At 39.6% G+C, this 23,241-nt stretch overlaps 1 protein-coding gene across 3 annotated transcripts in view; it reads left to right on the forward strand.

Moving 5' to 3' along the window:
* rassf4a (Ras association domain family member 4a) overlaps positions 1 to 20,759 on the forward strand; it is a 79,607-nt gene extending 58,848 nt beyond the window's left edge. For all 3 annotated transcript variants that reach the window (XM_061910267.1, XM_061910268.1, XM_061910269.1), the window contains 5 exons: positions 2,177 to 2,278; positions 10,480 to 10,531; positions 10,640 to 10,761; positions 16,509 to 16,606; positions 20,539 to 20,759. In XM_061910267.1, coding sequence (XP_061766251.1) covers positions 2,177 to 2,278; positions 10,480 to 10,531; positions 10,640 to 10,761; positions 16,509 to 16,606; positions 20,539 to 20,608 — 444 coding nt within the window. In that variant the 3' untranslated portion in view covers positions 20,609 to 20,759. The remainder of the gene's footprint in view (positions 1 to 2,176; positions 2,279 to 10,479; positions 10,532 to 10,639; positions 10,762 to 16,508; positions 16,607 to 20,538) is intronic.
* Positions 20,760 to 23,241: the final 2,482 nt, after the last annotated feature.

Genomic DNA, 23,241 nt, shown 5'->3' on the forward strand with positions numbered 1-23,241 from the left:
AATATACCTACACATGAGGCATACTGATGCAATATGTACATACAGCTAGCCTAAATAGCATGTTAGCATCGTTTAGCTTGCAGTAAAGGAGTGACCAAATATGCTTGATTAGCACTCCACAAAAGTCCGTAATATCAACAAAGCTCACCTTTGTGCTTTTACGCACAACATAAAAAGTTTGAGGGACAAAATGAGACAAAAATAGGAGTGGCATAAAACACGTCTTAAAAAAGTCTGAGAAAGTTGTAAATGGAAACAAACTATGGTGAGTTCAAGGACCGCCAAAGTTGGTAGGACAAAACGGCGCTTACCAAATAGTCTCTAATAAACAGTGTGATTTCTAAGGATTAGGGAGGTTTATGTCATGTTAGCCTTCCTACAGAAACCATAGTAAAACAAAAAATATATTTTTTTGTCATCTTTTTCCATTCACATACATTTTTGAAAAAGCTCCAGAGAGCCACGAGGCCGGCGTTAGAGCCGCGGGTTGCCAACCTTGTTTTAGAGAAACATGCTTCAAAATAAAAACTTTTCTTTTCATGATAAGTTAAGTTTGTAAATCGAGGTTCTACTGTATATTATTACATTATGCACTTTTTCTATGGTACACGCCAGATATTTGAAGATTTAAATGTAACTAATTATATCTATTAAGGCATGGGTGTCAAACTCTGGCCCGCGGGCCAAACATGGCCCGCCATTTAATTTCATTTGGCCCTTGAGGCAATATCAAATTAACATTAGAGCTGGCCCGCCGGTAACACCACATTCACCGCTAATAACCATGCTTGCCACCCCTCCCGATTTTCCCAGGAGACTCCCGAAGTTTAGTGCCCTTCCCGAATATCTCCCTGGGCAACCATTCTCCCGATTTCCACCCGGACAACAATATTGGGACCGTGCCTTAAAGGCACTGCCTTTAGCATCCTCTACAACATGTTGTCACGTCCTCTTTTCCTCCATATAAACAGCGTGCTGGCCAAGTCACATAATATATGCGGCTTTCACAAACACATGGTCAACAGCCATAGAGGTCACACTGAGGGTGGCCGTATAAAAAACTTTAGCATTGTTACAAATATGCGCCACACTGTGAACCCACACCAAACAAAAATGACAAAACACATTTTGGGAGAACACCCGCACTGTAACACAACATAAACACAACAGAACAAATACCCAGATCCCTTGCAGCACTAACTCTTCCGGAACGCTACAATATACACAATATACTACCAAACCCCGCCCACCTCATTTTTATTTTATTTTTGAATATATTAGCCTGTGGAAAAAGTTAATGTTGATATTTACCTCAGAAGGTTGCAAATAGAAAAGAGGCATTATTTTTTTTAATTACATTTTATTTAATATACTACAGATGTTTTTTGAAAGTTGATTTTGCACTAATACGTTATATAAGCTCTGCCTGTTCCATGGGAGGAAGCCAAAATACCCAAAGGGAACCCACGCAGTCCCGGGGAGAACATGCAAACTCCACACAGAAAGATCCCGAGCCCGGGATTGAACCCAGGATTACTCAGGACTTTCGTATTGTGAGGCAGATGCACTAACCCCTGTAGCACCGTACTGCCCTATTCAAGCTTCGCTTGTTCAATATTCATTGTAAAACTTGTTTGGGTCCCTATTAAAAGGTTTTGTTCAACCTTGGCCCGCGGTTTTGTTCAGTTTTACACTTTGGCCCACTCTGTATTTGAGTTTGACACCCCTGTATTAAGGAGTTATCCCCTTACCAATTCAAATACTTTTTGGAAGAATGTAACTAGTAACTATAATATATTTTTGAAAGTTTTCCCAACACAGTCCGTGACCAACACAGACACACACAGGCACAGGTGCAGGTGCAGCAGGGAAGATGTTTCCTGGGAGGATGTTCCTGTACTTGCACTGTTCCAGTTTAACAATGTGCTGATTTGACTAATGAGTCCGACCAGGAACACTTCATCCTCTTGGACTATTGTGTGTGCGTGCGAGTGTGTGTGTGTGTGCGTGTGTTGTTGAACACTGTGCAGCTGCTTAACCAGTGATTTCCCTTCTAATCTGGACTTCCTGTACAAAATGTTCAGGCAAGAAATAATGAAGATAAATCGATGTAAATTCTGTTTGGTCTTCTCTCTTGGACATTGTCAGTAATGGATTTGTGTCACATCCCCTACAGACATCTGTGTTCACTCCGGCCTTTGGCTCGGTCACTAATGTGCGTGTCAACAGCGCCATGACGACGGTACAAGTTCTTAACATGCTGCTGCAAAAGTTTCGGGTAAGGCAAATATGTACTGTACTGTACTGTTATGATTCATGTTACATTAAAACATTCTCCCAATGTATTTATATGACGTACTTTTGAAAATAGTTGTAATATTGTCAAGGCAAGGTGGACCCAAACACAGGGAAGCAAGAGGAAAGCAACAGTAGGGTGTTGCTCTAAAACAGGGGTGCCCATTACGTCGATCGCGAGCTACCAGTCGACCGCGGGGGGTGTGTCAGTCGATCTCCAGCCAGGCTTTTAAAAAAAATAGAACTAAAAATTAGTGATCATCAATCTTCACCAAGACGTCACTTAAATGACATTCATGGTACCGGAGGGTCTTGTGAGATGACGCTGGCTGCTGGAAGATCATTAGTATTAAAATATGACCGAGAGGAAGGCGAGAAACACTTTTTATTTCAACAGACTCTCGCGCCGTACCTTCCGTCAAAACTCTAAAGGCCGACTGCACATTTCCTATCTTCACAATAAAAACCCTGCTTCATGCTGCCTGCGCTAACTAAATACAGAGTCTCGGAAAACTGGCGTGCACAAGCGATCCCTCAGAAAGCTGGCATGCACATCACTTGTGCACGCCAGCTTTCCGAGACTCTTATTTTGTTAGCGCAGGCAGCATGAAGCAGGGCTTTTATTGTGAAGATAGGAAATGTGCAGTCGGCCTTTAGAGTTTTGACGGAAGGGACGGCGCGAAAGTCTGTTGAAATAAAAAGTGTTTCCTCTCTGTCATTTTTTCATAATAATGAACTGGCAGCAGCCAGCGTCATCTCACAAGACCCTCGGGTGCCGTGAATGTCAATCAAACAAGCTACGGAATTTGCCGCCAATGTTTTTTCTTGTGAAGTGTATGGAAGCTGGATGAATTAGATGCCAAAAACCAACCACTTTCATGTGGTATTGTACAGAAAGGACAACTTTTTTTCTCCATTTGAAAATGTGGGCGTTATCATCATTACTGTCTGATTCCAATCAATGCAAGTCATCAGAATCAGGTAATACACCAACTTATATTATTTTCTTTGTGAAAGAAAGACATCTATATGTGTTACACATGCTTGTATTATCATTAAACACATTTAACTTGTTTACAAAAATGTCTCTTTCATAAATAAATAAATATAAATGATATATATAAATGAGGTAGATCCCCTCGAGTTGGTCAATTGAAAAGTAACTCACCTGCAGAAAAAGTGTGGGCACCCCTGCTCTAAAAGAATCAGGGGAAGACACAGGTGCTAATCAGCACACAACCAAACACATGGGGAGCAAACACAGAACAACCTGGAACATTAAAGGGGGTCTGTTATGATTGTATTCTACATTCAAAACAACTCCTTGTGGTCTAGCACAACATAATTCACCATTGGGGCCAGGGCCAATTGTTGGGCCGCCAAAAAATATTATTTTTCTCCGCTGTGGTCCGTAGGGGCCTCGTCGGTACTAAGATGCAATACACTTTTCCACCACCTGTGGCAGTAAAGACAATATCAAACAAACGGAAGAAGTCTGGAGCTAAAGTCATGGAGAAGTTTCTTAAGTGCAAAAATTATGACTAAATTAGTGAAGCTGTTTTTTCATCCATCCATCTTCTACCGCATGTCTCGTTCGGGGTCACGGCGGGTCGCTGGAGCCTATCTCAGCTGCATTTGGGCGGAAGGCGGGGTACACTCTGGACAAGTCGCCACCTTATTGCATTTGTATTTTCATATGCACTTAAATGTTATTGATAGTTTACTCAAGAAACGTATATTTTATTATTCTTTCAGTTAAAATGTTTTCATTTTAGCACTGCGTAGTTGTATGTAAATGTATTTTTCATCAGTTTTTATGAGTCCCTTCTTTTGAAGTATATTTTATTTGTGTTTATTTTTTCAATCAGCCTGAGCTAAGCCTTGATAGTAATCTTTGTGATTAACACATGGTTTCATATCATTTGATAAGGCGTATCCTGGTGAACTGGAAGTAGGTTAGATATAATTATTGAGATATATATAGGATTATTAATTTAGTGTGGGAGTGGGCCCTGGTCCCCTCTGCAGAGTAAAAGTTGGACCCTGAGAACAAAATGGTTAAAAAACCCTGGTTTTGATACTACTCAATGGACATGTTCTGGTGTAAATTTTGCGTAAATATTGCTCCACAGTTATATTTATAAAGGGATTTGTGTTTGTGAAGGCGTTCCCAGATTGCAAACGAAACCATGTCCTACACTCTCCAAAAGTAGTATACCGTAATTTTAGTTTTTTGAAAATGTACACTGTTTAAACATATACCTCAAAGTTGTCACTACTATTTTTTTTTTTGCAAACACGGAAAATAAACCAGAACAATTACAAAGATTCACCTGGTCACAACATTAAGTACACATGCAGACTCCTTGATCGATACAGAGCTGCATTTTGTGTCTCCTCACAGCCTGAACCCGAGGGGGAGCTCTTTACCAAATGTCTAAATAAGCACGTCCACCTGTCCGTGATGTCACAATGTAGCCAGACTGCAAAACCTTGTGTAAAGACTCATCCAAAACCGCATGCAAGCTCACGCCAAAATGCATGAACCTTATGATTTGACGTGTTGGAATTGTTTAACACGAATAACCAACGTTGTAATAACATTTATAAGTCAGAAGTCCCCTTTAACAACCGGTCATGCCAAATGTGAATCTTTGTAGACGTTTACAACAAACTCTGTTGTGGATAATTACATAAATGCGCTCCGTCACAGTTGATTGCAAGAGAAAGAGAAGTGTCCTGGTGTTGTGATGCGGCGTGGCTCCATTGGTAGAGCGGCTGTGCCAGCAACTTGCGGGTTCTAGGTTCAATCCCTGCTTCTGCCATCCTAGTCACTGCTGTTGTGATTTTGGGCAAGACACTTTACCCACCTGCTCCCAGTGTCCCCCGCACTGGTTTAAATGTAGCTAAAATATGTAGATAATGGGTTTCACTATTTAAAGTGCTTTGAGTCTCTGAGAAAAGCGCTATATAAATATAATTAACTTCACTTGTTTATTGAACAATCGTTGATACAATAGCAATGGCGCTGATTACCAGATACTGTAGCGTCCACAGAACATACTTAAACATTCGTTCCCATATCAATCAATCAATCAATGTTTACTTATATAACCCTAAATCACTAGTGTCTCAAAGGGCTGCACAAACCACTACGACATCCTCGGTAGGCCCACATAAGGGCAAGGAAAACTCACACCCAGTGGGACATCGGTGACAATAATGACCCAGTGGGACGTCGGTGACAATGATGACTATGAGAACCTTGGAGAGGAGGAAAGCAATGGATGTCGAGCGGGTCTAACATGATACTGTGAAAGTTCAATCCATAATGGATCCAACACAGTCGCGAGAGTCCAGTCCAAAGCGGATCCAACACAGCAGCGAGAGTCCCGTTCACAGCGGAGCCAGCAGGAAACCATCCCAAGCAGAGGCGGATCAGCAGCGCAGAGATGTCCCCAGCCGATACACAGGCAAGCAGTACATGGCCACCGGATCGGACCGGACCCCCTCCACAAAGGAGAGTGGGACATAGAAGAAAAAGAAAAGAAACGGCAGATCAACTGGTCTAAAAAGGGAGTCTATTTAAAGGCTATGGGACAGAACAGATAGCAATGATGTTTGGCACCAGCTTTATCTCAATAGAACAGTCTCAAATGTTTGAACTATGTACAGCTAGTGTTTTTGTGACCCATTTTAAGTTGTGCTATCGTTCATAATGTGGTCATCAGGTTTTTAAATGTCTGAGCAGTTTGCTTCCTACTACTATTACCATTGGTTAGGTAGCTTCTGTGTTGTACTACATACTTGTTCATTGTGATCTAAGAGAGCTACATTGTCATTTCCACTTTCTCATGTATTCCAAAATCATGATCAAAGTAAAAAAAAAAAATAAAGTTAAATAGGTTGAGTCAGAAATAACACCCTCTCTCCAATTGTCAACTGCTTCCAATTACCATCTCTCTTTGCACTTTGGGTAAATAAACACACAGACTTTTATTGGAGCATTTATGCTGTATAGTGTTCCGGATCTCCCTGTGAAAGGGGAATTTCTGCAAATATTTATTTTATGATTTATATGAATATTATATGTATTTAAAGTTAAAGTAACAATGAGAGTCTCACACACACTAGGTGTGGTGAAATTACCCTCTGCATTTGACCCATCCCCTTGTTCTACCCCCTGGGAGGTGAGAGGAGTAGCGAGCAGCAGCAGTGGCCATGCTCAGGAATATTTTTGGGGATTTAACCCCCAATTCCAACTCTTTAAAGTCTTTATAAACACTCTAGAATAGAATAGAAAGTACTTTATTGATCCCTGGGGGAAATTCAGCACCGCAGTTTGCTCACAATAGACAATATTAATAATAAATAATATATAACATATATTACATATATAATATATGAATAGTATAAATATATTCTACTTTGTCCACAACTGCTTGAGCAAATAGTCAAACAGTTTAAGAACAACGTTTCTCAAAGTACAATTGCAAGAAATTTAGGGATTTCAACATCTACGGTCCATAATATCATCAAAACGTTCAGAGAATCTGGAGAAATCACCACGTAAGCGGCATGGCCGGAAACCAACATTGAATGATCGTGACCTTTGATCGCTCAGACGGAACTGTATCAAAAACCAACATCAATCTCTAAAGGCTATCACCACATGGGCTCAGGAACACTTCAGAAAACCACTGTCACTAAATACAGTTTGTCGGTTCATCTGTAAGTGCAAGTTAAAGCTCTACTATGCAAAGCAAAAGCCATTTATCAACAACATCCAGAAACGCGACCGGCTTCTCTGGGCCCGAGATCATCTAAGATGGACTGATGCAAAGTGGAAAAGTGTTCTGTGGTCTGACGTGTCCACATTTCAAATTGGTTTTGGAAATATTCGACATCATGTCATCCAGACAAAGGAGAAGTGAACCATCCAGACTGTTATTGACGCAAAGTTGAAAAGCCAGCATCTGTGATGGTATGGGGTGCATTAGTGCCCAAGGCATGGGTAACTTACACATCTGTGAAGGAACCATTAATGCTGAAAGGTACATACAGGTTTTGGAACAACATATGCTGCCATCTAAGCACTGTCTTTTTCATTGACACCCCTGCTTATTTCAGCAAGACAATGCCAGCCACATTCAGCACGTATTACATCAGCGTGGCTTCATAAAAAAAAAGAGTGTGGGTACTGTATAGCTCGGTTGGTAGAGTGGCCGTGCCAGCAACTTGAGTGTTGCAGGTTCGTTTCCCGCTTAAGCCACCCTAGTCACTGCCATTGTGTCCTTGCGCAAGACACTTTACCCACACTGGTTTAAATGTAACTTAGAAATTGGGTTTCACTATGTAAAGCGCTTTGAGTCACTAGAGAAAAGCGCTATATAAATATAATTCACTTCACTTCACTACATATATTCTACATTTAAGTGCAGTCAAGGAACATACCGGTATGCATTACACAGTCTGATGGCTGTCGGTGTGAAGGACCTCCTGTGTTGTTCCGTGTTGCATTTGGGGAGTCTGAGCCTTCCACTGAACGTGCTCATTCTCTCCGCAAGGTCCGAGTGTAGTGGGTGGGAGGTGTTGTCCATAATGGCCAGGAGTTTTGCTAGACTTCTCCTCTCTGACACCACCGCCAGAAAGTCCAGCTCCACTCCCACCACGTTACTGGCCTTCTCTACCAACTTGTCCAGTCTGTTTGTGTCCCTCACTCTCAGCCCGCTGCCCCAGCAAGCCACAGCGTACAAGAAAGCGCCCGCCACCACCGACTTGTAGAACATCTTCAACATCTTTGTAGAGACGTTGAAGGATCCTAGCCTCCTTATAAACGTATAAACTTTTGGGGCATTATAAACATATAAACACTCGAATGGGGCTGCACATATATTTATGATTCTAGTAATTGAATAATCCATCAATTAGTTTGTTTGATTACACAAGTAATCAGATAAAACACACTTTATAGCATCAATGCCTTGTTTAAATAAAAAAAAAAAAATATGCTTGCCATTTTATTAATTCTTGTAAAGACGCATCCTGAGCATTGAAATTGCTATTTTAAGATGTGCTCATTGATGAAGTTAAGTTGCCACACAGATCACTCACACACCACCGTTCTAATGTGCGATTTGCAGCAGCCGTGTGAAAACTATGTAAGTAAGTAAGTACATTTTATTTATAAAGCGCTTTTCACTGATAAAATCACAAAGCGCTGTGCAAAACATAGATGAATTAAAACAATTCAATCAAAACAACAGGGGCAACATCATACAAAGGATACAACGTGGATCAAATTTGATTGTTAAAAAATGCATTCCAATCCAATCCAATCCACTTTATTTATAAAGCACATTTAAACAACAATAACGTTTCCAAAGTGCTGCACAGCCATGTTAAAAACAATATTATGCTCCACCAATGACTGAATAAAACAAAAAATGAATAAAAATAAAACCAATAAAAACAATATAAAAACAAATATCATTAAAAACTATTTTAAAGGGTAAAATCAATTAAAACAGTAAAATAAAAATAAAAGTGTATAAAAAACACAGAGGACAACAGAGGACCACACAACTCACGTAGTGTTAAAAGCCAAAGAATAAAAGTGGGTCTTAAGACGAGACATAAAACACTCCACTGTGGAAGCAGTTTGAACATGGAGGGGCAGAGTGTTCCAGAGCTTAGGGCCGACCACAGAGAAGGCCCTGTCTCCCCTGGTCTTAAGTCTGGTCTTGGGCACCACGAGCTGGAGCTGGCTTTCGGACCTCAGAGCGCGCGCAGGGATGTAAATTTGGATAGGGTCCGAAATATATTGAGGTGCCAGTCCATGTAAAGATTTAAAAACAAACAGCAATGTTTTAAAATCAATGCATTAACTAAAAGCTTAACTAAAAAGAGAAGTCTTCAAATGTTTCTTAAAATTTTCAACACAGTCAAGATCATGGTGGGACTGGCGCAAATTGTTCCAGAGTCTGGGAGCTATAGCCTGGAATGCTAGGTCTCCACGGGTTTTAAAACAAGTTTTTTGAGATCTTTAGAAGACCCTGGCCTGAAGACCGGAGGCTGCGCCCTGAAGAATAGGGGCATAGCAAGTCAGTGATGTACTGAGGGACCCCACCATGCAACGCACGGAATGTCAGGACTAAACTTTTAAACTCAATGCGGAATTTAATTGGAAGCCAATGAAGACTGCATAAAATGGGGGTAATACGGGCTGTTTCGGGTGCACCGATCAAAAGTCTGGCAGTTGCATTTTGTACAGTCTGAAGTCTCTATGTATGTCTTCGTATTTTAAGTCTGAGATACTCCAAGCATTTTTCTAATCAAATGAATTGATTTAAATGCTTCGTTCTTGCAGACCGACACTTCATACACTCGGAAATTGACGTAATTGTAACATGAAACTCAATGGAACTTTAAAATCTGCGATGCACTGAGACTGGAGAGAGTGAACCACAAAGTGGTGAGGGAACACTGTTCAATAATTTGGATGTAGCACTGACTTGGAATACACAACATTTTCATGCTCAACAACTAGTAAATAATAACAATTATTTCATTCTTAAAAAACAGTTTTCAATGGGATTGGATAACTTCTCTTTAAATTTTCTGAAATCCTGTTTTAATGCTTGAGTAATGCTTGTTGAGCTAGCATACAATATTATACTAAATTCAAATTCCCATTCACCATGAATTGATTAACGTGGACCCCGACTTAAACAAGTTGAAAAATGTATTCGGGTGTCAACATTTAGTGGTCAATTGTACGGAATATATGTACTGTACTGTGCAATTTACTAATAAAAGTTTCAATCAATCAATCATATCTGGGCTTCTTGGTGAGACTCAAGAGTGCCTCTGCTGGTTGTAGCCTAGAAGTGCATTTATCTTTTGCGTCAATTACTGCAAGTCAAAAGGACATCATGTACTATACAGTATTTGTATTTTTGCATATTAACGTCACACTAAGCCCCCAACCCAAAGTTTTTGTTAAGGGTGTACGTCATAAAATTAAAAAAAAGAGCTTATTGTTGTCATTGAAGGACACTGCTGTGTTTTTCTTAGAAATGCTTGTAAGGAGACCATGTGAACGTTTAGGAAACGTTCTGTAAATGTTAAAGACACATGTATACTGTACATATAATTAAAATTTTAATATTTGTGTCATTTTAGGTGGAAAATAAATCTGAGGAGTTTGTTCTATATATTGTTCATGAGTCTGGTGGTAAGTTGTGATTTTAATCTTTTTTGTGGGTTTCCTTGAAAAAAAAAGATTTTCTTCAGTGGATTAGTTAATGAATGAGCGATTTATTGGTTTTATTATTGATTTTAGAGCGTACCCACTTGAGAGACGACGAGTACCCGCTGGTGACTCGTGTGCTTCATGGGCCTTGTGAGAAGATCTCGAAGATCTTCATCATGGAAGCCGACCTAGGAGAGGAAGTCACATACGATGTAAGTCATAATCTTGTTTTCATCACGTTGTCATCTGGATGCCCACGACTGACACCTTTCTAAGTGAGCACAGACACACAATGGACTGGATATCAGGTTAAAACCCTCTGACTATAGCCGTGTTGCTTTGTTGTGAAAGCACAGGGGGAAAGTAGATCCTCTCGGAGAGATTATCTCGTTTGTTTGAACACACAAAGAAGAGTCTGGTTATGCAATAAGGTGGACTGTGTGTGAGATTCCTTGCTGTTTAGTAACAACAAGGGATCCAAAAAGGTGTTTGTCGATGAAGCACGGATAAAATCATTATCTGCAAAGCTGCTTACAATTTTCTGAGATAAGGGGGTTGGGGTCTTGCATAGGGCGCCATTTAAGCTTAAATAGCTACTGAGAAGATGCTACTGCATACAGTATTTCATCAATAGGTCCATAACTTATTACAATTTCCACATCAATTAGTCAATTAATCATTATTTAATTAGACTATACATTTTTGAAAGGTGTAAAAGCCATTTTTTTTATTTTATTTTTTTCGGAAATGTATCAATAAACTTCAGTTTTGAATAAAAATATTAAACATGTAATGTTTGTTTTAAACGTTGACCCTTTTGAAGGCATTTGAATCAGATAATGTCACAGGTTTGAATTGGTAAAATACCTCATGCTCTGCAAATGTATGCTTTTGTTTGTTTTATTTCATTCATTGAAGGTCAAGCAAAAAAAAACAATCAACATCCATCCATCCATCCATTTTCTACCGCTTATTCCCTTTCGGGGTCGCGGGGGGCGCTGGCGCCTACCTCAGCTACAATCAGGCGGAAGGCGGGGTACACCCTGGACAAGTCGCCACCTCATCACAGGGCCAACACAGATAGACAGACAACACTCACACTCACATTCACACACTAGGGCCAATTTAGTGTTGCCAATCAACCTATAAATGATAAATGGGTTGTACTTGTATAGCGCTTTTCTACTTTCAAGGTACTCAAAGCGCTTTGACACTACTTCCACATTTACCCATTCACACACACATTCACACACTGATGGAGGGAGCTGCCATGCAAGGCGCCAACCAGCACCCATCAGGAGCAAGGGTGAAGTGTCTTGCTCAGGACACAACGGACGTGACGAGGTTGGTTCTAGGTGGGATTTGAACCAGTGACCCTCGGGTTGCGCACGGCAACTCTCCCACTGCGCCACGCCGTCCCCAGGTGCATGTCTTTGGAGGTGGGAGGAAGCCGGAGTACCCGGAGGGAACCCACGCATTCACGGGGAGAACATGCAAACTCCACACAGAAAGATCCCGAGCCTGGATTTGAACCCAGGACTGCAGGACCTTCGTATTGTGCGGCAGACGCACTAACCCCTCTGCCACCGTGAAGCCAACATAACATTTAAAATAAATAATGAACGAAAAAGAGCATAAAGAAGTAAAACTTGTAATATTTCCCCCCTATTTATACAGCTACAACATTTGTTGTTCAATCAGACGACTGTATATATATATATATATATATATATATATATATATATATATATATATATATATATATATATATATATATATATAAAACAGGAATATTTCATAACATACAAAACAAAACCTAAACATGGAAACAGTACCTTACTGTGACAATCTGTCACTTAATTTCTGATAGTTTTTCATGTTTTGTACCTTATTTCCTGTTCAGGGCTCTTATTTTGTTATACTTCCTGTTTACTCCGCTGAGCACTTTTTTTGTCACACTCGCCGTTGATTGGCAGCGGTACTCAGCTGCTGTCAATCAACATAGGTCTATTTATGTTTCACTCGAGCACTCCTCAGTGCTCGAAGTTAAAATCTATGTTGGAGAATTTACTATGCAAGACTGCTTCATGTTTATTTCTGTTTCTTATGAGTATTAAATTATTTTCTTACCTTCACTCAACTCTCCTGGATTCTTGCATCATCGGGGACACACAACTGCAGCCATGCGAGTTCACAACACTTACTCCAAGTAATATATTTTCAATCATCATGATTTTTACCTATTTTTAATACAGTAGTATACTTAGATTTTATTTCACTGTCAAGATAGTTCCATATACTAACACCTTTGATTAAAATACATATTTCTTTTATACCTGTTCTGAATCTCCATTTAGTAAAGATCTCCGTTTCTTTTGGATTATGATTACTTTCTCTTTTAACAAGTGTATGTTAAATGTTGTACGGAAGAATTTGGGCTTTGTTTATGATTTTGTGGCTATTATACACTGCCAATTTATTAAATTTAGATATGTTTAACCGTTTGAATATTGGATTTGTGGTTGATTAATAACAACTATGACTCTATTTGATCAAAAGGCTTTCAAAGGGTAACCATATAAAAAAAAGCATACAATGGTTGGGATTTTTGTTTAGGGCTGAATGGCAAAGAATGTAAAACACTGAATTAGATCAGATTTTAGATTTAGATTTATTGGTCCCCGTGGGGAAATTCATTTTCACTGCCGTACATTTAAACATATAGACATTGCACATCACAAAACAAAAATAACAAAAAGACATCATACATGACCAACACATTTACAGGCTTTATCAGACGGGTCGGCCAGGCCTGCTGTTTAGGGCGGCTATAGCTGCAGGGATAAGGTTTTTCCTGAGGCGGGCCCTCCGGAATTTGATTGTTCTGTACCTGCGCCCTGATGGTGGTGGAATTATGTATTTGTGTAGCGGGTGACTGATATCCTGGACTATTGTGTTTGCCAGTCGAGTGATGGACCTGTGGTTTAAATCGGAAATGTTTGGTGTGGGTAGGCCGATGATTTTAGCTGTTTGTAATGCGTGTGAGTTTGGTCCGGTTGGTTACAGAAAGCATGGTGAAAAAACATGTGGAACAGTACATAAAGATGGGTTGAACAATGCTTTGGTAAAGTAATAGCAGGAGATGAGGTCCAGCGTATAGTCGTTTGAGTTTTCGGATGGCTGACAGTTTTTGTTGACTTCTTTTTTGAATGTCCGTGGTGTGCTGATCAAAGTTGAGTTTATTGTCAAAAGTTACACCCCATCAACTGTTTTGACTGTTTGTGTGTTTATGTTGATGGGGTGCTGAGGTGAGGGGGCGGGGGGCTTGAACCATATTTCTTCTATTTTATTGAGATTGATTTCCAGATAACTGGCTGTGCATGACTCTGTGAATGTTTGACTGTGTTTTGATAGATCAGGATGGATTGAATACAAAACGTTTTTATGCCGTTTGGCTGTAGGGTATTGTCTAATAACTGCCAGTGTATTAGACTTCTTAAACTTGGACTTAGACTTTCTTTATTGTCATTCAAATTTCAACTTTTCAGGACAGATATGAACAACATTTTGTTGCATTAGCTCGCTGTAGTGCAGGATAAAAGAGCTGTATCTAGGATTTATAGTTTGTATACCTGTGAATTAATTTAACATTGAAATCTTAAAATTTAACACAAACAAAACCCTCTTAGGAATAATCACATAAACCACAACAAACATATAGCCAAAATTCAAATATACTGAAAGGACAACAAAGTCAGCCTTTGTCTTCTGAGGGTTAAAGCTGTTAGCCACGTTGAACATCCATCCATGTATTTTCTACCGCTTGTCCCTTTTGGGGTCTCGGTGTGGTGCTGGAGCCTATTTCAGCTGCATTGAGGCGGAAGGCAGCGTACACCCTGAACAAGTCGCTACCTCGTCGCAGGGCCAACATATATAGACAGACAACATACAGTTTATTTCCCTACAAACTCATTACACAATCTCAATAGAACTTTGTTATAAATGAAGCATTGTTTTTTTTTTATGTAAGTCCATTATTTGTGGTTACAATTAAATGATACCAACAAGAAACAATGATGCTTTCCATGGAATGGACAATTAAAGTGTATGTAACTTCCCTCTTGTCCTGTGTGACTTCTTCAGGGTACATTTACGATACGTCTATCGGCCAATTTGAAATTTGACTGTAAGCTTTCAGAAGACATGTATCCAGAACACAACCAGGCAAACACATTGGGCCTGATCTACTTAAGTTGTGCATGTATTAAAACATGTGCAGACTTGATATCGACTGCAAAGATGACCTACTGAAAGCCTGTGCTTAGTAACAGCTTGAGGATTGCATCTCTTAAATGGGCAAAATAGAGAGGGATCCATTTTGTGTGATTTATCAATATTAAAACTGTTCTGCGGCCACTGTTTTGTGTCTATATTTAGCATGTTGAAAATGTGCATGCAGACTGGTACTGTTACACATAAATAGCTGTAAAAAAGGAGGTAAATGAGAGGGAGATTATTCTGTGTGTCTGTCAAAAATATGAAAAATATCGTCTGTTCAGAAATATAATTTTATAATTGTGTAGTTGCTGGATGGCAAAAGGGGCTCAATGAAACAAATTCAACTACTGATGGTTTTCTTTTTAGTTAGTGACATTTTGTTTAATTTTGTAAATATATCATTATAACATATGTCTCTGCAACAGGCATTTTCTTGCAACTAAATAATTTCAGACGCACCAGAGGCTCCTAGAGCACAACTTCAGCGTTTTAAAAATGGGCAATGTTGTCTAGATAGCGCTTCAATATAGCTATAGGAAGGTGGTACATATTATAAATATTATACATATTGTAAAACAACACCCTGCGATGAGGTGGCATCTTGTCCAGGGTGTGCACTGCATTCTGGCTAGGATAGGCTCCAGTCCCCCCACAACCCTGAAAGAGACAAGTCGTAGAAAATGGTTTCTACCACGGTTTCGTTCATTCATGGATGCAGTCGGGTTTCGGACACAGCGTGGAGGTAAGAAATAAAGATTTATTAACAAATAAAACAGACTATGGAACAGAAAACTTTGCACTAGGCACAAAAAGAAAAACAAAAACTACTAGCATGAGAGCTAGAGGAAAACAAAGGCATAGCGCGAAAGCTAGCAAGTGAAAACATGGGAATCAGAGTCGTTACTGTTGCGAAACACAAACGAAGAAGCGAGAAAGAATGAACAAAGAAGGCAGGCTTAAATACAGGCAATGATTAACAAAAACAGGTGTGCGTCTGGAAACCGCGGCAGGTGAAAATAATACGTTACCATGGTGACAGAACAAACAGGGACTAAGGAAGTCAAACACTAACAGAATATGATACAAAAACGGAACGAACTAGAATATGGTATGATCCGGGCAGCGGATCATAACAAGTGAAGTGAAGTGAATTATATTTATATAGCGCTTTTCTCTAGTGACTCAAAGCGCTTTACATAGTGAAACCCAATATCTAAGTTACATTTAAACCAGTGTGGGTGGCACTGGGCGCAGGTGGGTAAAGTGTCTTGCCCAAGGACACAACGGCAGTGACTAGGATGGCGGAAGCAGGAATTGAACCTGCAACCCTCAAGTTGCTGGCACGGCCACTCTACCAACCGAGCTATACCGGTTAGTAGAGTGGCCGTCTCCACGGTCGTCTCCACGGTATACTCACAAAAACTTCATTTGAATAGGGTGGTCTGCACCACTTTTGCACTTTTTTATCAATTGTACACGCAGTCTTAGTAGATCACCTGCAATAGTACACATAATTTTATAGTTTGCACACGCTATTTAGTACATGCTATTTGGAACTTAGTAGACTACACCCTATATACTGTACATTTTTTGAATGAGTTTATTCCTGTACGAATATGTGCAGCTTTTTTATTTTTTTATCCAAAGGCCATCCATTGGTTTTATGTTTTTCCTCCTTCAGGTTGCCCAGTACATCAAGTTTGAGATTCCAGTTTTGGACAGCTTTGTGGAAAAGCTAAAAGAGGAAGAAGAGCGTGAGATACACAAACTGACAAAAAAGTAAGTGAAGCAGATCCCTCCTAATTGAACACATCCTTCGCATTATTGTCAACGTTTGTGTGTCCAACACGTGTTATGAAATCCAAACAACCCCGGAGCCCGTCAATGGAAGCAGTGTTAGCTTTAACAAGCGAGACCGATGCTGGCCTGTGCTATCACGTTAGTCATATGAGTGGCATATCTGATTTGTAACCCCATTTCACAACAGCTAACCCAGGGGTAGGCAACCCATAATGTTGAAAAAGCCATATTGGACCAAAAATACAAAAAAGTAATCTGTCTGGAGCCGCAAAAAAATTAAAAGACTTATAGAAGTGTTATAATGAAGGAAACACATGTTGTAAGTGGCTAACTAGCTATGATAGCCTACAATCTTTGGCAAGCTGGCTAACATTTGCTGTGGTCTGGAACAACATGACACACAAACAACTATCAGAAATGCAGCCAATATTACATACAGATAATGTGTCATGAAACATGGAAAGATAAACTAAATACACAGAGGACATAAGTAAAGGAAATTAAATGAGCTCAAATATACCTACAAACGAGGCTAAATAGCATGTTAGCATTGATTAGCTTGCAGTCATGCAGTGACCAAACACGCCTGATTAGCACTCCGAGTCAATAATATCAACAAAGCAACACTAAATTGGCCCTAGTGTGCGAATGTGAGTGTGAATGTTGTCTGTCTATCTGTGTTGGCCCTGTGATGAGGTGGCGACTTGTCCAGGGCGTACCCCGCCTTCCGCCCGATTGTAGCTGAGATAGGCGCCAGCGCCCCCCGCGACCCCGAAAGGGAATAAGCGGTAGAAAATGGATGGATGGATGGATGGAAGCTCACCTTTCTGCATTCATGCACAGTATAAATTGTTTGGTGGACAAATTGAGACAAAGAAAGAGTGGCATAAAACACGTTCTGTGGCAGCATCAGAGAAAGTTATACAGACCCCGTCTCCATATGAGTTGGGAAATTGTGTTAGATGTAAATATAAACGGAATACAATGATTTGAAAGTCCCTTTCAACCCATATTCAGTTGAATGGACTGCAAAGACAAGATATTTGATGTTCAAACTCATAAACTTTACTTTTTTTTGCAAATTATAATTAACTTAGAATTTCATTGCTGCAACACGTGCCAAAGTAGTTGGGAAAGGGCATGTTCACCAGTGTGTTACATCACCTTTTCTTTTAACAACACTCAATAAATGTTTTGGAACTGAGGAAACTAATTGTTGAAGCTTTGAAAGTGGAATTCTTTCCCATTCTTGTTTTATGTAGAGCTTCAGTCGTTCAACAGTGCGGGGTCTCCCCTGTCGTATTTTACGCTTCATAATGCGCCACATATTTTTGATGGGAGACAGGTCTGGACTGCAGGCGGGCCAGGAAAGTACCCGCACTCTTTTTTTACAAAGCCCTGCTGTTGTAACACGTGGCTTGACACTGTCTTGCTGAAATAAGCAGGGGTGTCCATGATAACGTTACTTGGATGACAACATATGTTGCTCCAAAACCTGTATGTACCTTTTAGCATTAATGGTGCCTTCACAGATGTGTAAGTTACCCTTGCCTTGGGCACTAATACACCCCCACACCATCACAGATGCTGGCTTTTGAACTTTGCGCCTGTAACAATCCGGAATGTTATTTTCCTCTTTGTTCCGGAGGATACCACGTCCACAGTTTCCAAATATAATTTGAAATGTGAATTCGTCAGACCGCAGAACATTTTTCCACTTTGCATCAGTCGATCTCAGATGAGCTCGAGCCCAGAGAAGCCAGCGGCGTTCCTGGGTGTTGTTGATAAATGGGTTTTGCTTTGCATAGCAGAGTTTTAACTTGCGCTTACAGATGTAGCAACCAAATGTAGTTACTGATAGTGGTTTTATGAAGTGTTCCTGAACTGATGTGGTGATATCTTTTACACACGAATGTCGTTTTTTGATGCAGTACTCCCTGAGGGGTGAAAGGTCTGTAATATCATCGTTTACGTGCTTTGATTTCTTCAGATTCTCTGAACCTTTTGATGATTTTACGGACCGTAGATTGTAAAATCCCTAAACTCCTTGCAATAGCTCGTTGAGAAATGTTGTTCTAAAACTGTTCGACAATTTGCTTACAATTTGGTGACCCTCACCCCATCCTTGTTTGTGAATTACTTAGCATTTCATGGAAGCTGTTTATCAGTTTGAACATCAAATATGTTGTCTTTGTAGCATATTCAACTGAATATGGGTTGAAAATGATTTGCAAATCATTGTGTTCCGTTTATATTTACATCCAACACAATTTCCCAACTCATATGGAAACGGAGTTTGTACATGTAAACAAACTGTTGAGTCACAGTCCACACTATGGTGAGTTCAAGGGCCGCTGAAATTAGTTGGACAAAATGGCACTTGCCAAATACTCATCAGTGAAGCATAAACACAAACATATTAAAAAGTGGGATATTAGGAAGGTTTGTGTCAGGTTTGTCCTTCTACAGCATGGGTGTCAAACTCTGGCCCGTGGGCCAAATTTGGCCCGTCGTGTAATTTCATTTGGCCCTTGAGGTAATATCAAATTAAGATTAGAGCTGGACCGCCGGTATTATACAGGGGGGGTGCGTCTGTAACAACGCATTTACCAACCCTCCCGAATTTCACTGCCCCTCCCGTAAATCTCCCGGGGCAACAATTCTTCCAAATTTCTCCCTATTTCCACTCGGACAACAATATTGGGGGCGTGGCTCAAAGGCACTGCCTTTAGCGTCCTCTACAACCTGTTGTCACGTCCGCTTTTCCGCCATAGAAACAACGTGCCGGCCCAGTCACATAATATCTGCGGCTTTAACACACACGAATGAATGCAACGCATACTTGGTCAACAGCCATACAGGTCACACTGAGGGTGGCCGTATAAACGACTTTAACACTGTTACAAATATGCGCCACACTGTGAAGCCACACCAAACAAGAATGACAAACACGTTTCGGGAGAACATCTGCACCGTAACACACGTAATACCCAGAACCCCTTGCAGCTCTAACTCTTCCGGACGCTACAATATACACCCCTGCTACCACCAAACCCGGCCCGCCCCCAATTTTTATTTACATTTTATTTGATATGCCATTGATATTTTCAAATCATTATTGATAGGTTGATTGGCAACACTAAATTGGCCCTAGTGTGTGAATGTGAGTGTGCGTTTTGTCTCTATATCTGTGTTGGCCCTGTGATGAGGTCGTGACTTGTCCATGGTGTACCCTGCCTTACGCCTGAATGCAGCTGAGATAAGCTCCAGCGACCCCAGAAGGGACAAGCGGTAGAAAATGGATGGATGGATAATTTGAAACTCGACTTTGCATGTCACTATAAAGTTATATAAGCCTTGCTTGTTCAATATTCAATGCAATGGGGGCATAGCTCGGTTGGTAGAGTGGCCTTGCCAGCAACTTGAGGGTTGCAGGTTCGATTCCCGCTTCCGCCATCCTAGTCACTGCCGTTGTGTCCTTGGGCAAGACACTTTAACCACCTGCTCCCAGTGCCACCCACACTGCTTGAAATGTAACTTAGATATTGGGTTTCACTATGTAAAGCGCTTTGAGTCACTAGAGAAAAGCGCTATATAAAATATAATTCACTTCACTTCACTTCAAAACTTGTTTGGATCCCTATTAAAAGGTTAATTTCTTCAACCTTTGTTCCGTTTTAAATTTTGGCCCACTCTGTATTTGAGTTTGACCCCCCTGTTCTACAGAAACCATACTGAACTGAACATATTACAACAAAAAACATATTTTTCACCCAATTTTTTTGCCATTTCCATACATTTTTGAAAAGCTCCGTGGAGCCACCAGGGCGCGGCTCGAGAGCCACATGTGGCTCTCGAGCCGCGGGTTGCCGACCAGAGAGCTAACCTCATGCGTTTTTACACTTGTGCAGGTACATCGCTCTGAGGTCCAGGATTGTACATCAGCTGGAGGACAGAACCCACACCTCTGATCCAGTCTAAGTGCACCCACTCTCACCTTTTGTATGACACTTTTTTTTTTAATGATAGTCTGTAAATTTCTACTTTTTGTAATGTTTTCTCTGGCTTTTCATGCAATAACATGCCTTAAAGTTGCTGCGTATTTGTTAAAAAATAAACTGGGAAAAAAATAGCCCTGTTCTCCCAGAGTATTATTGGCATTTTTTCCTTCTGTGTGACTTTTTCTGCCAACCAGGTTCAACCGTGCGTGTGTGTGAGAGAGAAAGAGCTCATCAGTGTTACACAATGGGGTATCCTGAGTGAGTATAGGGCTGTTCCTTTTTTCCCACACTTTCACAAAAGGCAAAGACTGTTGACTGTTGTCATTGTGCAGGACTTACCTTGACCTTCAGTCAGGCGGCCATTATAATTTGTTGATTATTGCAATTACTTGCGATATCTTGACTCCAATCCGTTTCCCCTGGGATGTGATTACTGTAAGAAAACAGGACACACTTGGCACACTCTACATGCCAAAACAGACAATCCCACAGACCACAAATACAAATGTGTCAGTTCTGTTGTCAGTAATCTGTTCCAAAAGGTCAGATGAAGACCGAATCGAATAAAAAATAATTGCAATTTCTCACACAACTCACATGGTTTAAACATGGTAAATAACAAGCTACTCTCTGACCCCCTCTACTGGCCATAATGTATGTTCACTCCGTTCAACCAAACTCAGGCTTCTCTCCAATTATTTTTTTAAGGGTTTAAATTTAAGTCAGTTTAACAAACTATTGCATGCATTTTGACTAGTTTTATTTTTTAAATCAAGAAGGCGAAACGCTCCCAGGATAAAGAACACAACTTGTTTTACTCTTTTAATACATTAAACGTCCATCATAATACCATAGCTGTATTTTCATTAAATTACTACTTCACTGTTAGAATATTTCTAAATTCATACATACAGTAAAGGCCAAAAGTTTGGACACACCTCATTCAAAGTGTTTTTTTTATTTCCATGACTATTTACATTGTAGATTGTCACTGAAAGCATCAAAACTATAAATGAACACATTAACAAAAAAAGGTGAAATAACTGAAGACATGTTTTATATTCTAGTTCCTTCAAAATAGCGATGCTTTACTCTGATTACTGCTTTGCACACTCTTGGCATTCTCTTGATGAGCTTCAAGAGGTAGTCACCTGAAATGGTTATCACTTCACAGGTGTCATAGTTTTGATGCCTTCAGTGACAATCTACAATGTAAATAGTCATGAAAATAAAGAAAATGCTTTGAAATGAGAAAGTGTGTCCAAACCTCTGGCTTGTACTGTATATATATATATATATATATATATATATATATATATATATATATATATATATATATATATATATATATATATATATATATATATATATGTAGGTGTGGGAAAAATCACAAGACTACTTCATCTCTACAGAACTGTTTCATGAGGGGTTCCCTCAATCATCAGGAACCCCTAATAATTGAGGGAACCCCTCATGAAACAGTTCTGTAGAGATGAAGTAGTCTTGTGATTTTTCCCACACCTACATATATATATATATACATACATACATACATATATATATATATATATATATACTGTACATACATACATACATATATATATATATATATATGTATATATATATATATACATACATACATACATACATATATATATATATATATATATATATATATATATATATATATATATATATATATGAGTACTGAGGATTGAAAGAGCAGCAGGAACTGATGTGAAAGGTCAAGGCTAGCGTGGTCCCCATGGTAGTGGGGGGCCGCTTGGAGCAGTAACCCCCAAACTGGGAGAGTGGTTCCAACAGATCCCAGGAACAACATCTGAAGCCTCAGTGCAGAAGAGCGCAGTCCTAGGAACAGCCAAGATTCTGTGCAGTACCCTCAAACTCCCAGGCCTCTGGTAGAGGACCTGAGCTTGAGGGCAACACATCCGGGGTGAGAAGGGGATTTTATATATATGTATACATATATATATACATATATATTATTATTATTGTTTTTTTATTATTCATGTATTTATTTGTTCTTTATCAATTTATTATATATTATATTTGACTTCACTGTGACCTTAAACCCCCTTTGTACTACTGGATCACGAAAAAGTAAGGGAAGAAGACTTCAGGTGGAGCAACCTGAGAGAAAAAAAAACAATGTCTTGTCTGTGCAAGGCAAGCTAATTCCAGATATTTTTTTAAATCAAATTGATGTCTACTTCATTCACTGAGATAATGCATGGTAGAGCAAAAAACTCCACAAAGTACTGTATGTCTCAGAAAATCTTTTTTTTTTTTTTTTGGCATTATAGTATTACAAACACACTGGAGGTGGTGGGGAATCAGCACAACTTTATTCTTGCAAAATCACTGTATTTTTTTAATGTTGACAATAGTTTGTGTTTGTATCATTTTTACTTGATTGTTATAACTTATCGCAAAAATAAACATGGAGACGTCATTGTGTTCCTGTATTATATAAGAATATTCCTTTGTACTACATCACCGCAAAAAATAATAATAATAATAATAACGTATGGTTGGTATTACACACAGGCACAATTTTATTTCGTTTTTTTGTTTTTCTTTTTAGTTCAGATG

The sequence above is a fragment of the Nerophis ophidion genome, linkage group LG09, assembly GCF_033978795.1.
Source record: "Nerophis ophidion isolate RoL-2023_Sa linkage group LG09, RoL_Noph_v1.0, whole genome shotgun sequence".
Classification (NCBI taxonomy): domain Eukaryota; kingdom Metazoa; phylum Chordata; class Actinopteri; order Syngnathiformes; family Syngnathidae; genus Nerophis; species Nerophis ophidion.